The sequence below is a fragment of the Neophocaena asiaeorientalis genome, unplaced genomic scaffold, assembly GCF_003031525.2.
Source record: "Neophocaena asiaeorientalis asiaeorientalis breed wild unplaced genomic scaffold, Neophocaena_asiaeorientalis_V1.1 scaffold30, whole genome shotgun sequence".
In the NCBI taxonomy this organism is placed as follows: Eukaryota; Metazoa; Chordata; class Mammalia; order Artiodactyla; family Phocoenidae; genus Neophocaena; species Neophocaena asiaeorientalis.
Genome location: NW_020174923.1, coordinates 9,497,467 through 9,515,402, shown reverse-complemented (window position 1 = coordinate 9,515,402; position 17,936 = coordinate 9,497,467). Strand labels below are relative to the sequence as shown.

Here is a 17,936-nt window from a genome sequence, read left to right as displayed (position 1 = left end):
GAATATAAATGCATTTCACACACCACAGGATTTTGGACAAGAGAAGCCTGTGTATGGTGTTTTTGTTTTGGGTTGGGGGGAGTCACTGAGGTTCAGCTTTCACCTCTGTGATGCCTGTTCTGACCACCACATTTAATACTTTAATAACTGCTCCCACGCACGCACTCCTGATTCCTTCTTTTCCACATAGCACTTACCACTTTCTAGCGTGCTAGTTAATTTATTATTTATTGTGTATATTGTTTGTTGTCTGTGTCTGCCCATATAACATAAATTCCCATTGGCTATCACCCATTCCCGTAAATTAGTCACAGTGTATAGACAAAGGGCAAACCAATTTTCTTATAACAAAAAACCCTTCAGAAAATGAGAACTGCTGAATATCACCAGAGCATGGCTTGTATACTAGGTAGAACATGACTTTCTTCTTCTGTATACATTCAAAAGGTAATTTATTTGCAAAAATGGCTAATTGTAAACCTTTTAACAGTGTTCTCATGTAGCCAGCAGAGGGCAGCACAGACTGAATTGACCACATCCAGGCATTTTGACTGTTTTAAGCGGCGTTTAAAATTGCAGCAGCTGCTTACAGGCGTAGTTCGATGGTTATGAGCATCGAGTTGAGTATACTTCTTGCTCATTTGTGAGTCGTGCTGTTGCTCCTCTGTCCTTGTGGAGGAAGATGTTTCTGTTTATTGCGAATATGTCAAGTCCATGTTTTCTACAGCGTACACAACACGTTTCCAAGTGTGATCATGACGGCAGGTGTGAGTCCTTTGGGGCATCGTTCCATTGTCACCAGGAAGTGGGTAATCATTTATTTACCCGGGCTTCTTCTAGGGATGGTGCTGCCCTTACCCACTCTTGGAGGGCTGGGTCCAGGTGCAGATTCCTCCACACGAGGGTCCTCTCTGAGAATCTCGTGATGTGTCGACCCCCTTCTCAAGGAAAAAATGCACAGAAACTCAAAACCACATGTTTTTTCAGCGCTATGGCATTGATAGTGGATTTTCTTCACATAGAAAATAACACCAGATTTTGTGAAGAATTGCACCTTTCTCATTTTTTTCTTGCAAAAGGTAATGACTCTTTTTGGAAAAAATTGAAATTCAGATTGTATACATAAAATAAAGGCTAAAAGGGCATGGTTCGGGCTTTTTTAAAAAAAAGTATCTAATTGAGTTTTACTTTTGATGATAAAACTGCCAAAAATTCTGCCTCACGAAGTACGTACTGGCAGATGTGATCAGGTGCAAGGTAAGTGCATGTCCAGGAATTTTTCATTTGAATTCTCTGCGACACATACAGTATTTCTTTTGTTCTCAAGTCTTTTTTGTGCAATACTGATTTGATGCTGTTTGTGTCTGTGAGGAAAAACAGTACAAATCCATGTTTTTCAGCTAATCCAGGAAGTAGAAGTAACCTTTAAAAGAGTTTTGTAGTATTTCCAGGTGACTGGATTTCTGTCTGTAGAAGGTTGAGGTCTTTGTCACTTTCCATCCCAACTTACAGGTGCACTTCTGGGGGTTTGAGGACACTTCCGTGATTGCATGCTCTAAGCCCCTCTCCTATTGGCAGCTTATCAGGAAAGATCTAAGCTGCAGAGAAGGAGGCCATCAGGAAGCAAAACAATTTATCTCCATATCTCAGAAAGACTTCAAGGCACCATGGGCCTCTGAGAATAGAGATACGGAGTGAGGCTAGAAACTGGAGGGTGGGTTGGAAGTCATGGCAGGCAGTTAAGACTTCTAGTTCTCTTCCATCTCCTGTAGCAAGGCGATTTCTCTTCCCCTTTGGTAAAACATGAAGATGAGCCTGTAAGGAAACTGAGTGAAAGTCTGTGTACTTACTTAGGAGCTCCTTACCCTTTCTCCTCTACCTAGCTTCCCAGATGCTGCTGGCCAGGTTTATAGCCCACATAGCTCAGGTAGGAGGTTGGAGATCACTTCTTTAGGTCATTGCCCAAGAAAAAAGAACCTACAGAGTCCTACATGTGGGGTATCCACATGTTATTGCTTTATTATTTTACAAAGACACCCACCACTCAATAGGTCACAGCTACTACACAGAGCTTTTAATCGGGTTGTCAGTGCTTCTCTCTTAAATGTAAAGAAACAGCCTCTGTTTACTAGACATTTGAGGAAAGTCCCCAAACATTAACAACAGAACAGAACAAAGCAAACAGAAGAAACAGGTCATGGAAGATATGGAAGAAAACCTTTTAAACTATATACTTGGGACTTCCCTGGTGGTGCAGTGGTTAAGAATCCACCTGCCAATGCAGGGGACACGGTTTCGAGCCCTGGTCCAGGAAGATCCCACATGCTGCAGAGCAACTAAGCCCGTGCGCCGCAACTACTGAGCCTGCGCTCTAGAGCCTGAGAGCCACAACTACTGAGCCCACGTGCTGCAAATACTGAAGCCCACGCGCCTAGTGCCCGTGCTCCGCAACAAGAGAAGCCACTGCAACGAGAGGCCCGTGCACTGCAACGAAGAGTAGCCCCTGCTCGCCGCAACTAGAGAAAGCCCGTGTGCAGCAACGAAGACCCAACACAGCCAAAAATTAATTAATTAATTTTTAAAAAAAGGAATCGTGTTTAGAAAAAATGAAAGCATAAATATTAAATGATAATTCTGAGTTTTTTTAACACAAAAAAAGGATTATCTCACTAAAGGCAGAATATATCATACTTTCTTCTGTTTAAATTACAGAAGGAATACATTATTACTATGTTCTGGGGTGGGGGAAGTGCAGAACATATAAAATACAAAAATAAAAGTCTTTTTTTTTTTTTTACTGCCTACATCACAAGGTTAAACAGTGTGTGTTTTTCTACAAGTTTTTTTTTTCCAATTAATATGTCTTAGAGATTTTCCTATGTCAGAGCACATAGATCTACCTCAATTTTTTTAAACTGGTACATTCCACAGCAAAATCTGTACTATACTTTCATTTTATACTGATGAAACTTTGTTTCCAGTACTTTGCTGTCACAGGCTGTGTGCAATCAACATTCTTCTACTTCTATCTTTCTGTACCTGCAGAAGAGATTCAGAAACGCTGCAATACAGAGTCAACAGGTCTGGGCAGCTAACTTTTTATTTTGAAATTTTAAGACCTGCAGAAAAATTGCAAAAACATGGAGTTGCCATATGCCCTCTACCCAACTTCCCCTAAGGTTACTATCTTACATTCCACAGTACAGTTATTAAAACCAGCGAATTAACACCAGTACATACTAATAAGCAATCTGGCAATCCTACTGGAACCTCACCAGTTTTCTCACTAAGGTCCTTTTCTTCTGGTCCAGGATCTAATTCAGAAGACCCTACTGCAATTAGTTCTGACCACGACAGTTCCCAGTCCTGTGTATCATGACCTTGACACTTCACAGAGGACTTCTCGGTTATTTTGTAGAATGTTCCCCAATATTGGATTTGCCTGCAGTTTTCTCCTGATTCAATTGAGGTTGTGCATTTTTGGCAAGAATGAGGTTGTGTTCTTAGTGCATTGTGTCAGGGTCCATGATGGTGATGAATCCTTTTACTAGTGATGGTTTTGTTTTTTTTTTTTTTGCTGTACGTGGGCCTCTCACTGTTGTGGCCTCTCCCGTTGCGGAGCACAGGCTCCGGATGCGCAGGCTCAGCAGCCATGGCTCACGGGCCCAGCCGCTCCGCGGCATGTGGGATCCTCCCAGACCGGGGCACGAACCCATGTCCCCTGCATCGGCAGGCAGACTCTCAACCACTGCGCCACCAGGGAAGCCCTTAGTGATGTTAACCTTGAACATCTAGTAAAGATGAGTCCACCAGGTCTCTGTAAGTTTCTGTGGCTGTCTGTCCTTTTGTGATTCCTAAGAATCTTGTTGAGAGATGCTCTGGGGTGATGCGGATATCTGTTCCTCGTCATCCATTCTCAGCCCCCAATTTTCGTGTCAATGGCTGGGTGCTTCCTCAAGTTGGCTCCTGTGTCTTTCAACCTGTCCCCATCATTCCTTGAGCACTTCCTCACTTCCTGCCATCACAAGATTTTCCAGGCTCATTTTGTATTTTTCCCTACCCAGCCCTGGAATCAACCATTTCCCCAAGGATCACAGGTTCCTTTTTAATGGGGAATGGTATTTAGAAACCAAGATCTGGGCATAGGGGCGTACTGTATAAACATTTTTAACTGGGACAGACATTACCAAACTGCCTTCTGAAACTTGGCACCAACTGCTCCCCACCACACACTATGAGAATGTCCCCTTCCCCACAACCTCACCGATGCTCTTCAACACTCTGGTAGTCTACTGGCTATTGTAATTTATTCTGCCCTGTTTATTAGGGTTATTGGCTGTCTGTCTTTCTTCTCTGTTCATATCCTTTGTCCTATTTTGCTACTGTTGTTTGTCTTTTTATTGGTTTGTAGGTACTCTTCATATATTTTGGATAGTAATCCTTTGCTTGTAAGTGTTGCAAATATTTTCTCCAACTATACTGCCAGTCTTACCTTTTTTATGAGAGCTTTTGTCATACAAAATGGAATATAAATAATATGTTTATATATTAAGTTTATTCATATGAAGTCAAGTTGGTCAATTGTTTTTTCTTTTATGACTTCTAGGTTTTTGTGACCTGCTTACGAAGTAATGTTCCTTTGCAATAAAATGAGAAAAAATTCACTTAAAAGTGTACATATGTGTACATATATAGGTATATATAATATATACTTTTTATATTTACATACTTATGTTTGTCATTCTATACTTAAAGAAAACAAAAACCTCCATATGGATTATAGGCCAAAGTGCATATACATATATGAGACACACTTTGACCTATGATCCATCTGGAGGTTTTTTGTTTGTTTTTTTAAGTATAGAATGGCAAAGGGAATCTAAATTTTTTCTGAATGGATAGTCAGTTGTCATCACCATTTATTGAAGAGCACATCCTTTCCCTGCTGATCTAAAATACCACATGATCAGTACAAGGTAGTGACTAAAAGCGCAAGCCGAGGAGTCAGCTGCTTGGGTTATAGTCTGGCTCCACGGCTCACTAGCTATTTGCTTACTCTCTCCATGTCTTTTAGTTTTTTCATCTAGGAAATGGAGAAATTTTTCCCACTTAGTAGGGTTATTGTAAAAGTGCTTAAAACAGTGCAGACACCTAGTAGACACAATACGTTAGCTATTATTATAGACTAAATTTGCACGCACACATTGGTGTGTCTAGCCAATGCTGTCCAAAAAAACATAGTGTGGGCCAAATACGTAATTTAAAATTTTCTAGTAGCCGCATTAAACAGCTAAAAGATAAATGGTAAAAATAACCTTAATAATATATTTTATTTAACCCAATATATCTAAAACATTATCATTTCAACATATAATCAATATAATAATTAAGATACTTTGCATTTTTTTGGTGCTAAGGTTTCAAACTCCAGGGTGTGTGTTACACTTAGAACATACTTGAAGAACTCAGTAGTGGTTACCACACGTGACAGTGCAGGGCTAGACTAGTTCATGACTTGGTTGTATATTCTTGGAAAAATATCACATGTGTACCTGCAAGAAAATTACTAAAAGAACTGAACAGCCACCCATAACTGAAAAAAATCTCTTGACAAACTAGAAAGAGAAGGGATCTTTTTTTAACATGATAAAAGGTATTTGCAACTTATAGTAAATGTTATATTCTGTGAAGGAATGTAGAAAACTTTTCCTTTAAGATGGCGAAGAAATGAAGGGTGTCCACGCTCAGCAACTTCACTGGTGCTGTGCTGCAGGGTTTTCTAGCCCAATCTTTCTCAGCCACGGAGCCTCAGGAGAATTGGGCCCGAACGCTCTAGCCAGGGAAACGGGGCAAGAAAAAGGGCACAAGGATTATAAAGAGGAAAAAAAGGAAACGATTATCTCACAGGTGGATTGACTGTCCATATAGAAAAGGTAAAAAAACCTAAAGATAAATTGTTAGAATCATTCACAGAGGTTGACAAGGCTGCTGTTTACAAAGTCAACATATAAAGCACAAATGCATTCCAATATATTAGCAACCAACAGTAATTAAATACCTGGTGATAAATCTATCAACAATGTGCAAGAGTTTAATGGAAAAAAATTCTAAAATTTTATTGAAAGACTTGAAAGAGGATCTAAATCTATGGAGAGAGAAAGTGCACTCAGGACCCAGCACACTCAGATGTCAGTTTTCCCAGAGGACCTACAGATTCAATGTAGATTTGCCACTGAAAATCACAATCCCAGCAGGTTTTACTTGTCTGTTTTGGGGGTTTCTTCACCGCAATGAAGAGTAGCCCCGCTCACCACAACTAGAGAAAGCCCACATGCAGCAGCAAAGACCCAATGCAGCCCAAAATAAATAAGATAAAATAAATAAATTTATATGTAAAAATAGCTATATACTTAAGAGTCTCAGAAATTATATTACTGAAACAAGAACAGGATGCTATCAAAAAGGAATATTCAGAGATTAAGACTGAGTTCTTGCAAATTAAAAATAGCAAAAATAGAACATTCAGTAGATAGGTTGGAAGATAAAGTAGAGAATCGTCTTAGTTCAGGCTGCTATAACAAAGTACCACAGGCTGGGTGGCTTAAACAACAAATGTTTATTTCTCACAGTTGTGGAGGCTGAAAGTCTAAGATCTCAGTGCTGGCCTGTTTAGGTTCTTAGTAAGGGCCCTCTTCCTGGTTTACAGAGGTCTGTCTTCTCGCTGTGTCCTCACATGGCAGAAAGAGAGAGCTAGTTAACTCTCTGGCCTCTTCTTATAAGGGCACTTATCCCATCAAGGTGGCTTCACCCTCATGACCTAATCACCTCCCAGAGGCTCCACCGCCAAACACCATCACATTAGGATTTCAACATATGAGTTGGGGTGGGTGGGACACAAACATTCGGGCCATTGCAACAGTATTTCCTAGAAAGCAGCTCAAAAAGGAGAGGAAAAGTAGGAGTGAAAAGATAAGAATAGTTAAAGGATTCACAATGGAGGTCCAGTGTCTAACTAATAGAAATTCCAAAAAACAAGAACTGGAAAAAAACAAAGGACAGGAATTTATTAAAGAGTATAAGACTTCAGACATAGGTTCTATCTGGTGGCTAACATAACGTATGAAATTTCACAATACTGAGTGTAGAAATAAGGTCCTAAAAGCTTCCTGAGAGGGGAAAAAGGTCTCATACAAAATATTGGGAATCAGAATGGTACCATCACTACCAGCAATACAGGAAGAGGAAACAGTGAGTGGATGCCTCCACTGTGCTGAGGAAACATGACTTCGCTTAGGATGCCACACCCAGCCAGACTGTCAGGTGTGAGAGAAGAGACATGCAAAATTCACAACAATGACGATGAAAACCCACGCCTCCACAGCCTCTCTCTGTTAGTTGTTAGAGAATGTGCTCCATCAAAATGAGCAAGTAATCCAAGAAAGAAAAAAACCGTGGAATCAGAGACTCAGGTCCAGTGGTGGGAAATGTCCGGGGGAGTGCTCAGGGTGGTGCCCCGAACGCGGGCCTCAAGAGCCACAAGACCAGGCTGAGTAGGAGCGTGGAGGTTTCTGGAGGCCATCTCAGAAAACAGACCGCTCCGTGCGTTTGACAGTCTTGACAGTTGCATAGCTTGGTAGAGAGTCTGGCACGAGCAAACAGAAACAAACAAAGGACACTTAGTCCATTCTGTGGTTATTTTAATCATAGTACATTATATAGCTGAGTTGTGAGCAGTATTTATGGGAATACTAAATACTGATTTAACCAGAAATGTTTGTGTAATTATACCGAGTGGGCGTGTGTATGTGTGTGTGCACGTGGGAGGGGGGTGGGGGTAAAAGGCGAGTCTTCATCTTCCATGGCGGGCAGTTGACGTCTAGAGGTGAAAACTCGAGAACAAGTAGTGTAACTAGTTATTTCAAAACAGGGAGGTGACGAGCAGAAGAAATAGTCGAGAGACCTACGTCTGTGAAGCATGATTCGGGGGGTGGGGAGTTGGGCAGGAAGCCGTGGTTTTCTGTTTTAAGCCTTAGGTACTATTTGCTTTTTATATGATGTGTGCATCTTTTGCTTAGAGAAACAAACCAGGCACGGTGGTGAGAGACGAGCCTGGAGAGGCACAGGGTCCCAGGAAGAGGGTCTTCAAACTGTGGTGATTACGGAGCTGAGACTTGGTAGGCAGATGTCAGGCCATTGAATTCTTCAGGGCCGGCTCCTGGGGCCTTTGGTTTGTGTTGTGCCCTCACAGCTCCACTCTCTGTGTTCTCCCTGGTCCTCTGGCCCTGTTGGATTGTGTAGGAGACTGGCGGGCCAGGGGACAGTGAAGGTCAAGGTGTCTTCTCCCCACCAGGTAGCTACGGTCGGCTGAACCCTCTACCTGCGGTCCTGCCAGCGGCCTCCCTACTCCGCTGCCCAGCAGGCCTGGCCTGGGTCAGGGCCGCCCCCTCTCACTGGCCCTGCTGCTGCGTCTCTCCCTGTGGTCTTCCTACACTCCACCCTCACTTTTATAGACAGTCCCTCTCTTCTCTCCAGACTCCCACTCTGAGTGCGTCTCTTTCTCCTTGGGATTGTGACTGACGTGGGTATTGCGCTGAGAAAAAGACTTTTCCCAGAACGTTACGTGAATATTCATGGAAGCTTTCTTTCAGGTTACATCCTGATAAACCCATCATAAGTTGAAAATGTTGTAGGTCAAAAATGCATTTAATGCACCTAAACTGAACACCATAGCTTAGTGCAGCCTACGTTAAAGGTGCTCAGAACACACACAGTTTGTTTTGCCCCCCTGCAGTGGGGCAAGATCATCTAACACAGAGGCTATTTCGTAATGAAGTGTTGATTTTCTCATGTAATGGCTTGGATACTGTATTGACACTGAGAAACAGAGCAGTTGTCTGGGTCCAGGATGGTTGTAAGTGTATCGGTTGTTCACCCTTGCGATCGTGGGCTGACTGGGGGCTGTGCTCACTGCTGCTGCTGCCCAGCATCACAGGAGAGGATTGGACCGCATACCGCTAGCCCGGAAAAGAGCACCATTCAAAGTATGGTTTCTACTGAATGCGTGTTGCTTTCACACCATCATAAAGTTGAAAAATCATAAGTCAACCATTGTGGGACTTTCCTGGTTGTCCAGTGGTTAGGGCTCCGTGCTTCCACTGCAGGGGGCATGGGTTTGATCCCTGGTCTGGGAACTAAGATCCTGCATGCTGCAAGGTGCGGCAAAAAAAAAAAAAAAGTCAGCCATTGTAAGTCGGGAACTGTCTGTATACTTATCTCTTGAGGTAAGTATATCTCAAGGATAAATATGGGAATAATTCCCTTAGACTTTTTTTCTTTTGGCCTCTAAAATCTGCCTTCTACTTTTATCCTGTGACCTCACAACATACTGTAATGATTACGATCTCTCAGTCATGCTCTTGGGAAATGCGCTATTATCTCATTGTGAGACAACCAGGGGTTTTTAAGTGATTCCATTCTAAGAAGGTACTTGGGAAGTGAAGAGAGAAACGCCAGCTCTGTCTGCTGCTTTGCGTGAATCTGAGACCAGAAGTGCCACTGTTACTCGTTGGACTCCAGCCTCAGACTGCTTCCAGGGAGGAGGTGGTTAACCTCTAGGAAGCTACTTGAGCTTGACTTCAGGAACTGGGTGGTGGCCGCGAACTAGGAGTGACGCTTCTGTGGCTGGAGGCTGATTGGTCCAGGAGTGCGGCCAACGAGTTCCCTGTCGGTCCAGGAAGCAGCTCTGAGCTGTCCCGGTGGCTGGACAGCTCACAGGTATTCCTGCCCCACCCTGCCCTGCCTCCCAGGGAGTCTTTGCTCTGAGTTCTCCTTTGAAGAACAAAACCCGGCAACCTTCAGGGTCCTACTGTGACAGAAAAGATGGTCCTTAAAACCAAAGAAGACGATGGTGAGTCCCAGTCCTGGCTTGGGTATATAGGGTGGGGTTTAAGTAGCTCTTTTGATTGACATGTGAAATTCTGTGACGACGGTTTTACTGCCTCTTGAGGAGTAGCAACTGAGAGGCTCTTGCCTCTGTGTGTGTGTGTGTGTGAGAGAGAGAGAGAGAGAGAGAGCGTGCAAGCCAGAGAGATTCTGTGTTTTTAAACTGAAGATGTCCCCCAGCCCCCACCCCCACTCTTTACTTTTCATTGAAGATCCCCCCTGGGAGCGTCTTGGTGGCATGTGCCCTCCTACTTGGTGATGGTGTCTGATTTCCTGAATCTGAGCAGCAGTCTTAGAAGCTCTGCAAGTTGCGTGTACACCCAGAGTGAGTGTGACACTAAAAAGGAAAGATGTTAGAGACCAGGTTGAAAGTATCGGTGAGGTACAAGATGAATAATAACCATTTTTATTAAATAAAAATGTAACAAAGAGAATATCCATAGTTATTTGATCTTCCTCTTTTGGTATTAAGTAAAGACTGTTCGAAGCCTCGTCAGGTCTGGGGAACTTCCTTCATCTTCTCCACACCCACACTGTAAACAGTGAAGCTATGAGTAAAGGGGTGACAAATTTTGTGGATTATAAATCCCAAAAGCTTTTGCAGAAGAACTGGCTTAAAGCATCCTAGGTCAGGGCTCTCAAACGTTCTGAGGTTAAGTTGTGTGTGTGTATGTGTGTATGTTTTCTTGTGATGCTTTCATCAGATGGCCATGTTTGTTTTTTTTTTTTTGCGGTACGCGGGCCTCTCACTGCTGTGGCCTCTCCCGTTGCGGAGCACAGGCTCCGGATGTGCAGGCTCAGCGGCCATGGCTCACAGGCACAGCCGCTCCGCGGCATGTGGGCTCTTCCCGGACTGGGGCATGAACCCATGTCCCCTGCATCGGCAGGCGGACTGTCAACCACTGCGCCACCAGGGAAGCCCTGGGGAATTCATTTGTTCTCAACTCCTGGCTCGGAGGCTTGACTGCTCTGAAGCCGCTTGGTCCCTGGTGTCCTCTGTGGCAGCATGTGCTACCACCACAGGCTCGCACACCTACCCCTCTGGCCTCTCCCTTCTGTGCAGGGCATGGGCTGGAGCTCTTTAGATCCCAGCTCCGAGCACAGGCTGGGCATATGCAGATACACAGTAAACGCTGAGCTGAGGTGGCTTTTATTATTCCCGTGAGAGAAAATAAAGAGCTGAGTGCTCAGCCAGTGAGTCTGAATTGGGCTTGGTCTGTTTGTGGATTATTTATACTCACTGAGTCTTACCTCTAAACTGGAGGTAATAGTGCATAGTTCATTGTCAGGAAATGCACAGAGTTCATAGTCAGACTTTGCTGTCAAGTTCAAATAAAAATGGAAATGAAAAAAGATTTTAAGCCATGGATACTATGTGAGTATAGGATAGTGTTATTTATAGGAAAATATGCTGAATAGAATGGAGTTAAATAGAGTGCCTCTCCCTTAGGACATTGGATTTTCAGGTTGCGTCTAGAATACTCTCTCTGATGGTAACTTACCCCTCATCCCGTCCTCTGAATGTGTTCCTTGTCATTGTGCCAGCCTTCTGTTGGGCAGTTGCTGAGGTCGAGGCGAGTATTAAACAGAAAAGCAGAGGTGCTGTAAGTGAACATCTGTAGATACTCCTCACTCCCTTCCTTAGGGGTTGAGTTTGTATTTTGCGAAGTCAAAAATGGTTACATCTTTATTTTTAAGCTAGAGCGCTTGGCACTGTACAAAGCACACATCTCAGCAGACCTGCATCACCATCTGCTGGGACCAGTTTTGAAGGGGACTCGCTCTGGTCCGGATTTCATAGGTTCTAGCCTGGATTTCATAGGCTGTCTGTGGACCGCACCAGCGTGTGTGCCTGCAGCGTTGAACAGAGGGTCAGGAGTGCCCTTTTTTCTTGATGAAAGACATGAACAGAAACGGGGCTCGGGTTCTGCTCTGAAAAGAGCAGAGCTTTATCCATCGTCTGAGGCTTTCTGCAGCTTCCCAAGTTCTCTTTGGTACGGAACATAAATGCATAGGGCTGGCTGCCAGTGGTCAGGACCCAGCGTCCAGGAGGCAGGTGGAGTGTGGAGGGCAGCAGGTGGAGTTGTCTGAGGAGCCAGCATTGTGGAAAGGAGAGGCAGGGAGTGTGGGTCTTGGCAGGACACAGGTCTGGGGCCTTAGGAGCCCCCAGCCTGCCAATGGGCAGTGGAGACGAGGACAAGGCAGGTGCGGTAGATCTGGACAGGAGGCGTCAGGACCTTGTGGTGTAGCCCTTCCTGTGGCTCTGGAAGATTCGCTGAATATGTTTGTGGTGGGGGGCTGGCAGCATAGGACCTACATAGAGTTTGCTGATGGTTACGTTAAACATGGAGGGATAGACGTCCTGGAAGTTTTTTATAATACCCATTTCTCACTTTTCCCTTGCATTTTGACAGGCTTCCAAAGGCACCTTTACTGAATTTACATTGTTCTTGTCTCTGCTCCTCTTTCTGTTTGTTGCAGCCCAGCTGAGATTTCCTTTTTAGAAAAAGACTCTTGTAACTGCTGCTGTCTTCTCCTGTTACCTTGTGAAGAGCTTCCACTCATGGGGATTCAGATGGGCTCATTTTGCAGCTGGGACAGTCACTAGATGCAGAGGGGCCTCAGGCTTGTGGGTCCGCGGCTCCTGGCGGGGGACATGGAACTCCGCCGGGGCTGGCGTTGGGCAGCACTGCTGAGATGTGCTGCTCTTGGGACCCACGTGTCCTCTTCCTGAGCCCGTGCTGGGTGTGACATACCAGTGAAAACGGGGACAGAAGTCAGTCCTGCTGCCCTCAGCTCTGCTCATGGTCAGGACTTGCCCCGCCACTCCTTCCCTTCTTATGAAGATAATTTCTTGACTTTTGTATGTTCTTCCTTCCTTACCCTATGGAGAAATCATGAAAGCTTGACTTCTGACCTAGAAAAATGCAATACATTTCTTTTCTAAGTCAGTGGCTGTTTCTGCATCTCCTCTCTTTCTGGCATCTTAAGTCTCTTCTGTTAAGCATTCAGGATTCTGATTCATAGAAATACGTTGGAATCCCACGTAGAGAGCGTGGCGTGATGGTATAGTTGCCTAAGGAATTTCACACGCCTTATAACAGGCCTCAAGTATGTTCCTTCCACTAAAGCAATAATTAGTCATTAATCTGAGCAAATGTTTTGGGGTAAGTGGCTGGTGACATTTCCATATTTTCTCTGAATAGAAATTTCAGCATACAATTTTGCCTCACTTGTGGATCCAGATACACAGAAAGGTATAAAATGCGGCGTCACTGCCTCTGCTTGCTCCCTGTCCACACTCCTCGTCTCTGAACAGGGTCCCTGTTGACAGTTTCAAGAGCGTCCTTCTCAGATCTTGCGTTTGCCAGCATCGCTGCCACGCGCATGGTGCCCTGTTCCTTCCCGTGGCACAGTGTCTGGGAGATCTCTCTGTGCTGGCATCTACCAATCAGCTTGTTCTTTTTCATGACCAAATCGTGTGTAAGTAGTTTTCATTTTTGCACTTTTGGGAGTACGTCCATTGGATAAGTTCTTAAATGGAATTGCTGAATTGAAAAGTACTGCAGCAGAAAGGTTGCGCCGTTTACACTCCCCCAGCAGAGCCTGGGCCGCCTGTGTACTCCCGCGCCCTTGGCGGACACTCTCATTTCTGCCAGACTCACCTGAAGCGGTGTGGTATTCATGCTTTAACTGGAGAGTTTAAGCGTCCTTCATGTCTGGCCATTGTGCTTGTCTTTCTGGGTCTGCTTTTTATGTCTTTCGCTGATTGTGTCCACCTTTGTCTCACTGCTGTCCTTGTGAAAAGAAGTTAATCATCTGTTATATATTTTGCACATTGGTTGTCCTGGTTGTTTACCTTTTAGCTCATAGAACTTTATTTTCCATTCTGAAGCTTTACATTTTATTGTAGCAAACTGAACAGACTCTCTGAGATTATAACCATATTAATCCATGCTTTATTCTAGAATTTCTGTGGTTTCTTTTCTTACATTAGAATCTTTGACTCAGCTAGAACTTACTCTGATATAAATGAGTAGACATGCAGCTTACTGTGCCCTCAGATGGGCAGCTGGCTAATTGCCCCCCCATTGACTGAATAATCCTATTTTTCTTTATATTTTTGTATCTTTTAAAAATATTTTCTGTATGAGATTTTATGACTTGAAGTGCCACCTGTGTGTTTCAGTATCTCTTGAGTTTCTTTTCTGCTGTTTTCCTTCTCCAGTGCTGAAATTTCAAATTTTTGATGTCTCAACGCTTTAATCTCTGGCAGAGGCTCCCCTCACATTACCCTTCTTCCTCTTCATCGTTTTCTAGGCTATTCATACGTACATTTTCCATATGAACTTTAATATCGTTTTATCTGTTGTGCTCCTGCGAAACTCTTGTTGGTAAGGTAAACAGTAGTTTTAGAAACAGACGCACATACTGAGGGTAGCTTTTCCCCGCAGAGGTCTTTCTGCCCGTGCTCAGATCTTCCTTGTTTTCTTAGTGACTTGCTCCTGGCACAGTAAGCGCGCTGGCTTGCGGGGCATTTGCTGGTTGCCCTCCCACGGGTCAGCTCGCCTCCTTGAGCTGGTGGCTGTGAGGCACAGTGCCGCCCTGGGTCTCTGCGGACAAAGCATTGCCCACCGCCTGCCTCAGCCTCCTCGTGGCCCCATAGTCCTCCCCTCCTTCCTCCCTACAGTCTCCTCCTGTCTCTGCTGTGCCCTCTGCAAAGGCCAGGAGGGAGAGGATGGCCGAGAGCAGCCCCGGCAGGGATGAGTCCCCTGCGCTGGTGCCGGGAGCAGGCCCCATCAGGGAGGCTGGCCCTTGCCTGCCCCAGCTCTGCTGCCTGTGAGCGGACCCAGGGCCACTGGGACCCGGAGAGCTGGCGCCTGGGTCGGTGCCTCCAGCTCCTCTCAGGCTTCTCTCGGACCTCAGGGGCACTTCTCTGGACTTCGGGCAGCTCTGAGAAGGGTTGATGTCTGGCACCAGGAGCTGGCTTCTTCTCCTTTGAGGCTAGAGTTAGGAACTGCTACCCTCTAGGTTGCTTCAGGCCTTTCTCAGAGAGGGGACAGAAGCCAGTCTCGGCTTCTTTGAAGAAGCATTTATGCTCCTAGTTTTTACTAAAGAGCAATTCAGCATTTTAAAGCGTAAGGGGGGCTTCCCTGGTGGCGCAGTGGTTGAGAGTCCGCCTGCCGATGCAGGGGACACGGGTTCGTGCCCCAGTCCGGGAATATCCCACATGCTACGGAGTGGCTAGGCCCGTGAGCCATGGCCGCTGAGCCTGCACGTCTGGAGCCTGTGCTCCGCAGCGGGAGGGGCCACAACAGTGAGAGGCCTGCGTACTGAAAAAAAAAAAAAAAAAAAAAGCTTAAGGAATAGGGTAGAATGGTTGAAATTCCATGCCTGAGTTTTGTGTGACACAGAAGCAGAGGAGGTGGGGATGCTGAGATGTGGAGGGCTCCACGCCTGGTATGGGCTGGTGCAGGGCCTTTGCCCAGGTGACGTGGGGCTTGGGGAGGCCGAGTGCGTAGGGTTAGCAAGTTTGTGATGTTGCTGAATTGAAAGACGCTGATTTACTGCCTCTCAGGAGCTGTCTGTGGAATAAGCGAGTGCTGCAGACCACCCTGCGCACGTGGCGGAGGGCCTGTTTCAAGGCAGCCCTGGGGAGACGGCGCGTGGTGTGGGGAGTGGGTGTCGCACAGGGTGGCCGTGCAAGCTCTGAGCTAGCAGGGGGGCAGAAGACACTTAGTCACTCTGTTCCCACTTTTGAGCCCAAGTTTCCCTGCCTTGGACAAACGCCCTGTGTTCCTGTCACTTCTCCCTGGCCACCACGGAAAAGCTGCCCGTCCGTCTCTCCGGGTGCCCCCATGCCCCTTCCCACTCTGTCTCTACCTTGCCTCCCGCCTGACAACAGGACAGTCAGATGTCCTTGTGCCAGACTCAAAGGTCACGGTCTGACTTGTGCAGCTTTTCTAGGCATTTCCAGTTTGTCCTCTGTCCCCAGCCTCGAGGGCCCTCTCACCGATGGCCCCGCCTCAGCTCTCTTGGGGTCTCCTGGGACAACCTGGCTGCGGGCTTGGCTGTCTCTGACCCCGTGACGCCTGTCTCCAGCATTCATTTGGCGCTTACTTGCTGCTTGATTCTTTTTTCTTTAAAAGGACCAGTAACACGTAAGCTCTTTGGGGGCCTGAACCATGTCTTACCATCTTTGTATCTTCTACGGTAACTAATAGGGTAGTTACTAATAGGCTACCTGGTTTATGGGTGGTAACCATTTTTTTCCCCAAAGATTGTTAGATTACAAATCTGAGAAAGTAATTTTTTAAAGCTTTTATTTTCTCTGTTGGTAGATTTCCTGAGATTACTAGCCGGTGAACAGTCTTTTTCTCTGATCATCGCTGTGATTTCATAAACTTGATTGTGGGGCCGTTTATTGAGATCTGTGTTCAGAGAAGAGGCGGGCCACACTGCAGACTTCCTGTCGGTAGCTTTTCACTCTCATTCTTGTCTCCTTGCTTCCTTGGATCATACTGTTTGTGCCAAGAACTGACCGTGGTGCAGGCTTTGCTGCCAGCCAGTCTGGCCTGGCTTCACGCTGAGGACTTCGCTGGTTTACACGCTACAAGGCAAGCCCAGTGGTGGATCCTCTGTTGCTGAGTTGTAGCTGGTGAGTTAAGGGTGAGCCACAGTGAGCCTGTGCCTTATGACCCAGTCGTGCACAGAAAGTGACAGGTCAGGACCTGCCTGCTGGGACCTTTAAATCCCTGGAGTGTGTCTGTGCGTATTTTGACGTTAGCTCGGAAAGGGGGACATAGCCCTTAGGAATGTGCAGAGTGCTGTGAGAATATTTATGGTATTTTACTGGAAGGTAAGAGCTTAACTTCATGGACAGATAACCCCCTGGGAACAGGACAGTGTCCAACCAGGTGGTAAACTGCATGATACAAACATTGTTCAAAGGAAACGGTATGAAGAAGGCCTTTAAGTGAGGGTTAATTTGTGTGAACTGAGGGAGTTCTCCCCGTTAAGAGGTGGCTCTTGATGGCTGGCCAGGATGAGCCTCTAAACAATGAGAAGGAAACGGAAACAGGTTGGGAACGAGGTACTCTGGTGGACCAGGGAGGATGGACTCTCCCTGGGGCCGGGTGAGGGATGGGCAGCTCACCAGACTGAGTGTCAGATAGGGACTCTCAGTCCATGTGTTTGTTGAAAACGTGCCTCCTTTTGCAGCTTAAAGCAAAGATTTCATAAATGATTTTAGGGTTTATTTCTCGTAGATTTGGTATGATTCTTTTAGATGAGAACTGCCATTTCGACACACAGATAAAATGGTTCACATTGTGGCTGTTTCTTTAAAGACAGGCTAGGCTGCAAAGCCCAAGTGCTTGGTGAAGTCTGGTGACCCTCTTGGTGATGAGGAAACCTCAGAGTATGGATCCCACGTTAGTGTAGTGGGGAAGGATGCCTCCTGTCAGCAGTTTCCTAAGGGCAGAGGACTGGAAGGCAGGGGAGGGTGTGGGATTTTTAAGTTTTTTTCCTCCTGTTGTTGTGTGCCTGGACCAGTGGTTCTTAAGCAGAACACTTTTGCCCTGCAGGGGATTTGGCAACGTCTGGAGACGTTTGGGGTTGTCCTATCTGGGGGATAGGGTGGGGTGTTACTGGCATCCAGTGGGTGGAGGCCAGGGTGCAGTTAAATGTGCTCTAAGGCACCAGGATGCCCTCGACACAGAATGATCCCCGAAATGTCAATAGTGCCGAGATCGGAGAAACTCCTCTAGTGTGGTGGTTTATTTTCTCTTCTTTCTCCTTGTTTATTTGGCACTTGTTTTAAAATCCTTATGTCTCTTCCCTTATTAGTCAGAGGCAGTGCTTCCCAGAGGGGTCTGCAGACAAGGCTTCCAGTCACCCTGTGTTCTGGCTTAACACGGGGGCCTGAGCCTCTGGAACCCGAGTCTCAGCCTGGGGTCCCAGATCTGTGTGTCTGATGGTGCCCTTGGTGATCC

General features: G+C 45.9%; 1 protein-coding gene across 2 annotated transcripts in view; it reads left to right on the top strand.

The window, feature by feature from the left end:
* The window catches only part of CYTH1 (cytohesin 1), a 77,047-nt gene that overhangs the window by 25,699 nt on the left and 33,412 nt on the right, over positions 1-17,936 (top strand). The window contains exon 1 of one of the 2 annotated variants that reach the window (XM_024761250.1): positions 9,725-9,907. The exons of the other annotated variant lie outside the window; for it this stretch is intronic. Within the exon in view, the coding sequence (XP_024617018.1) occupies positions 9,880-9,907 (28 nt within the window). The 5' untranslated portion in view covers positions 9,725-9,879. Of the gene's footprint in view, positions 1-9,724; positions 9,908-17,936 lie in introns of those variants that run through there. 2 annotated transcript variants of the gene reach the window in all.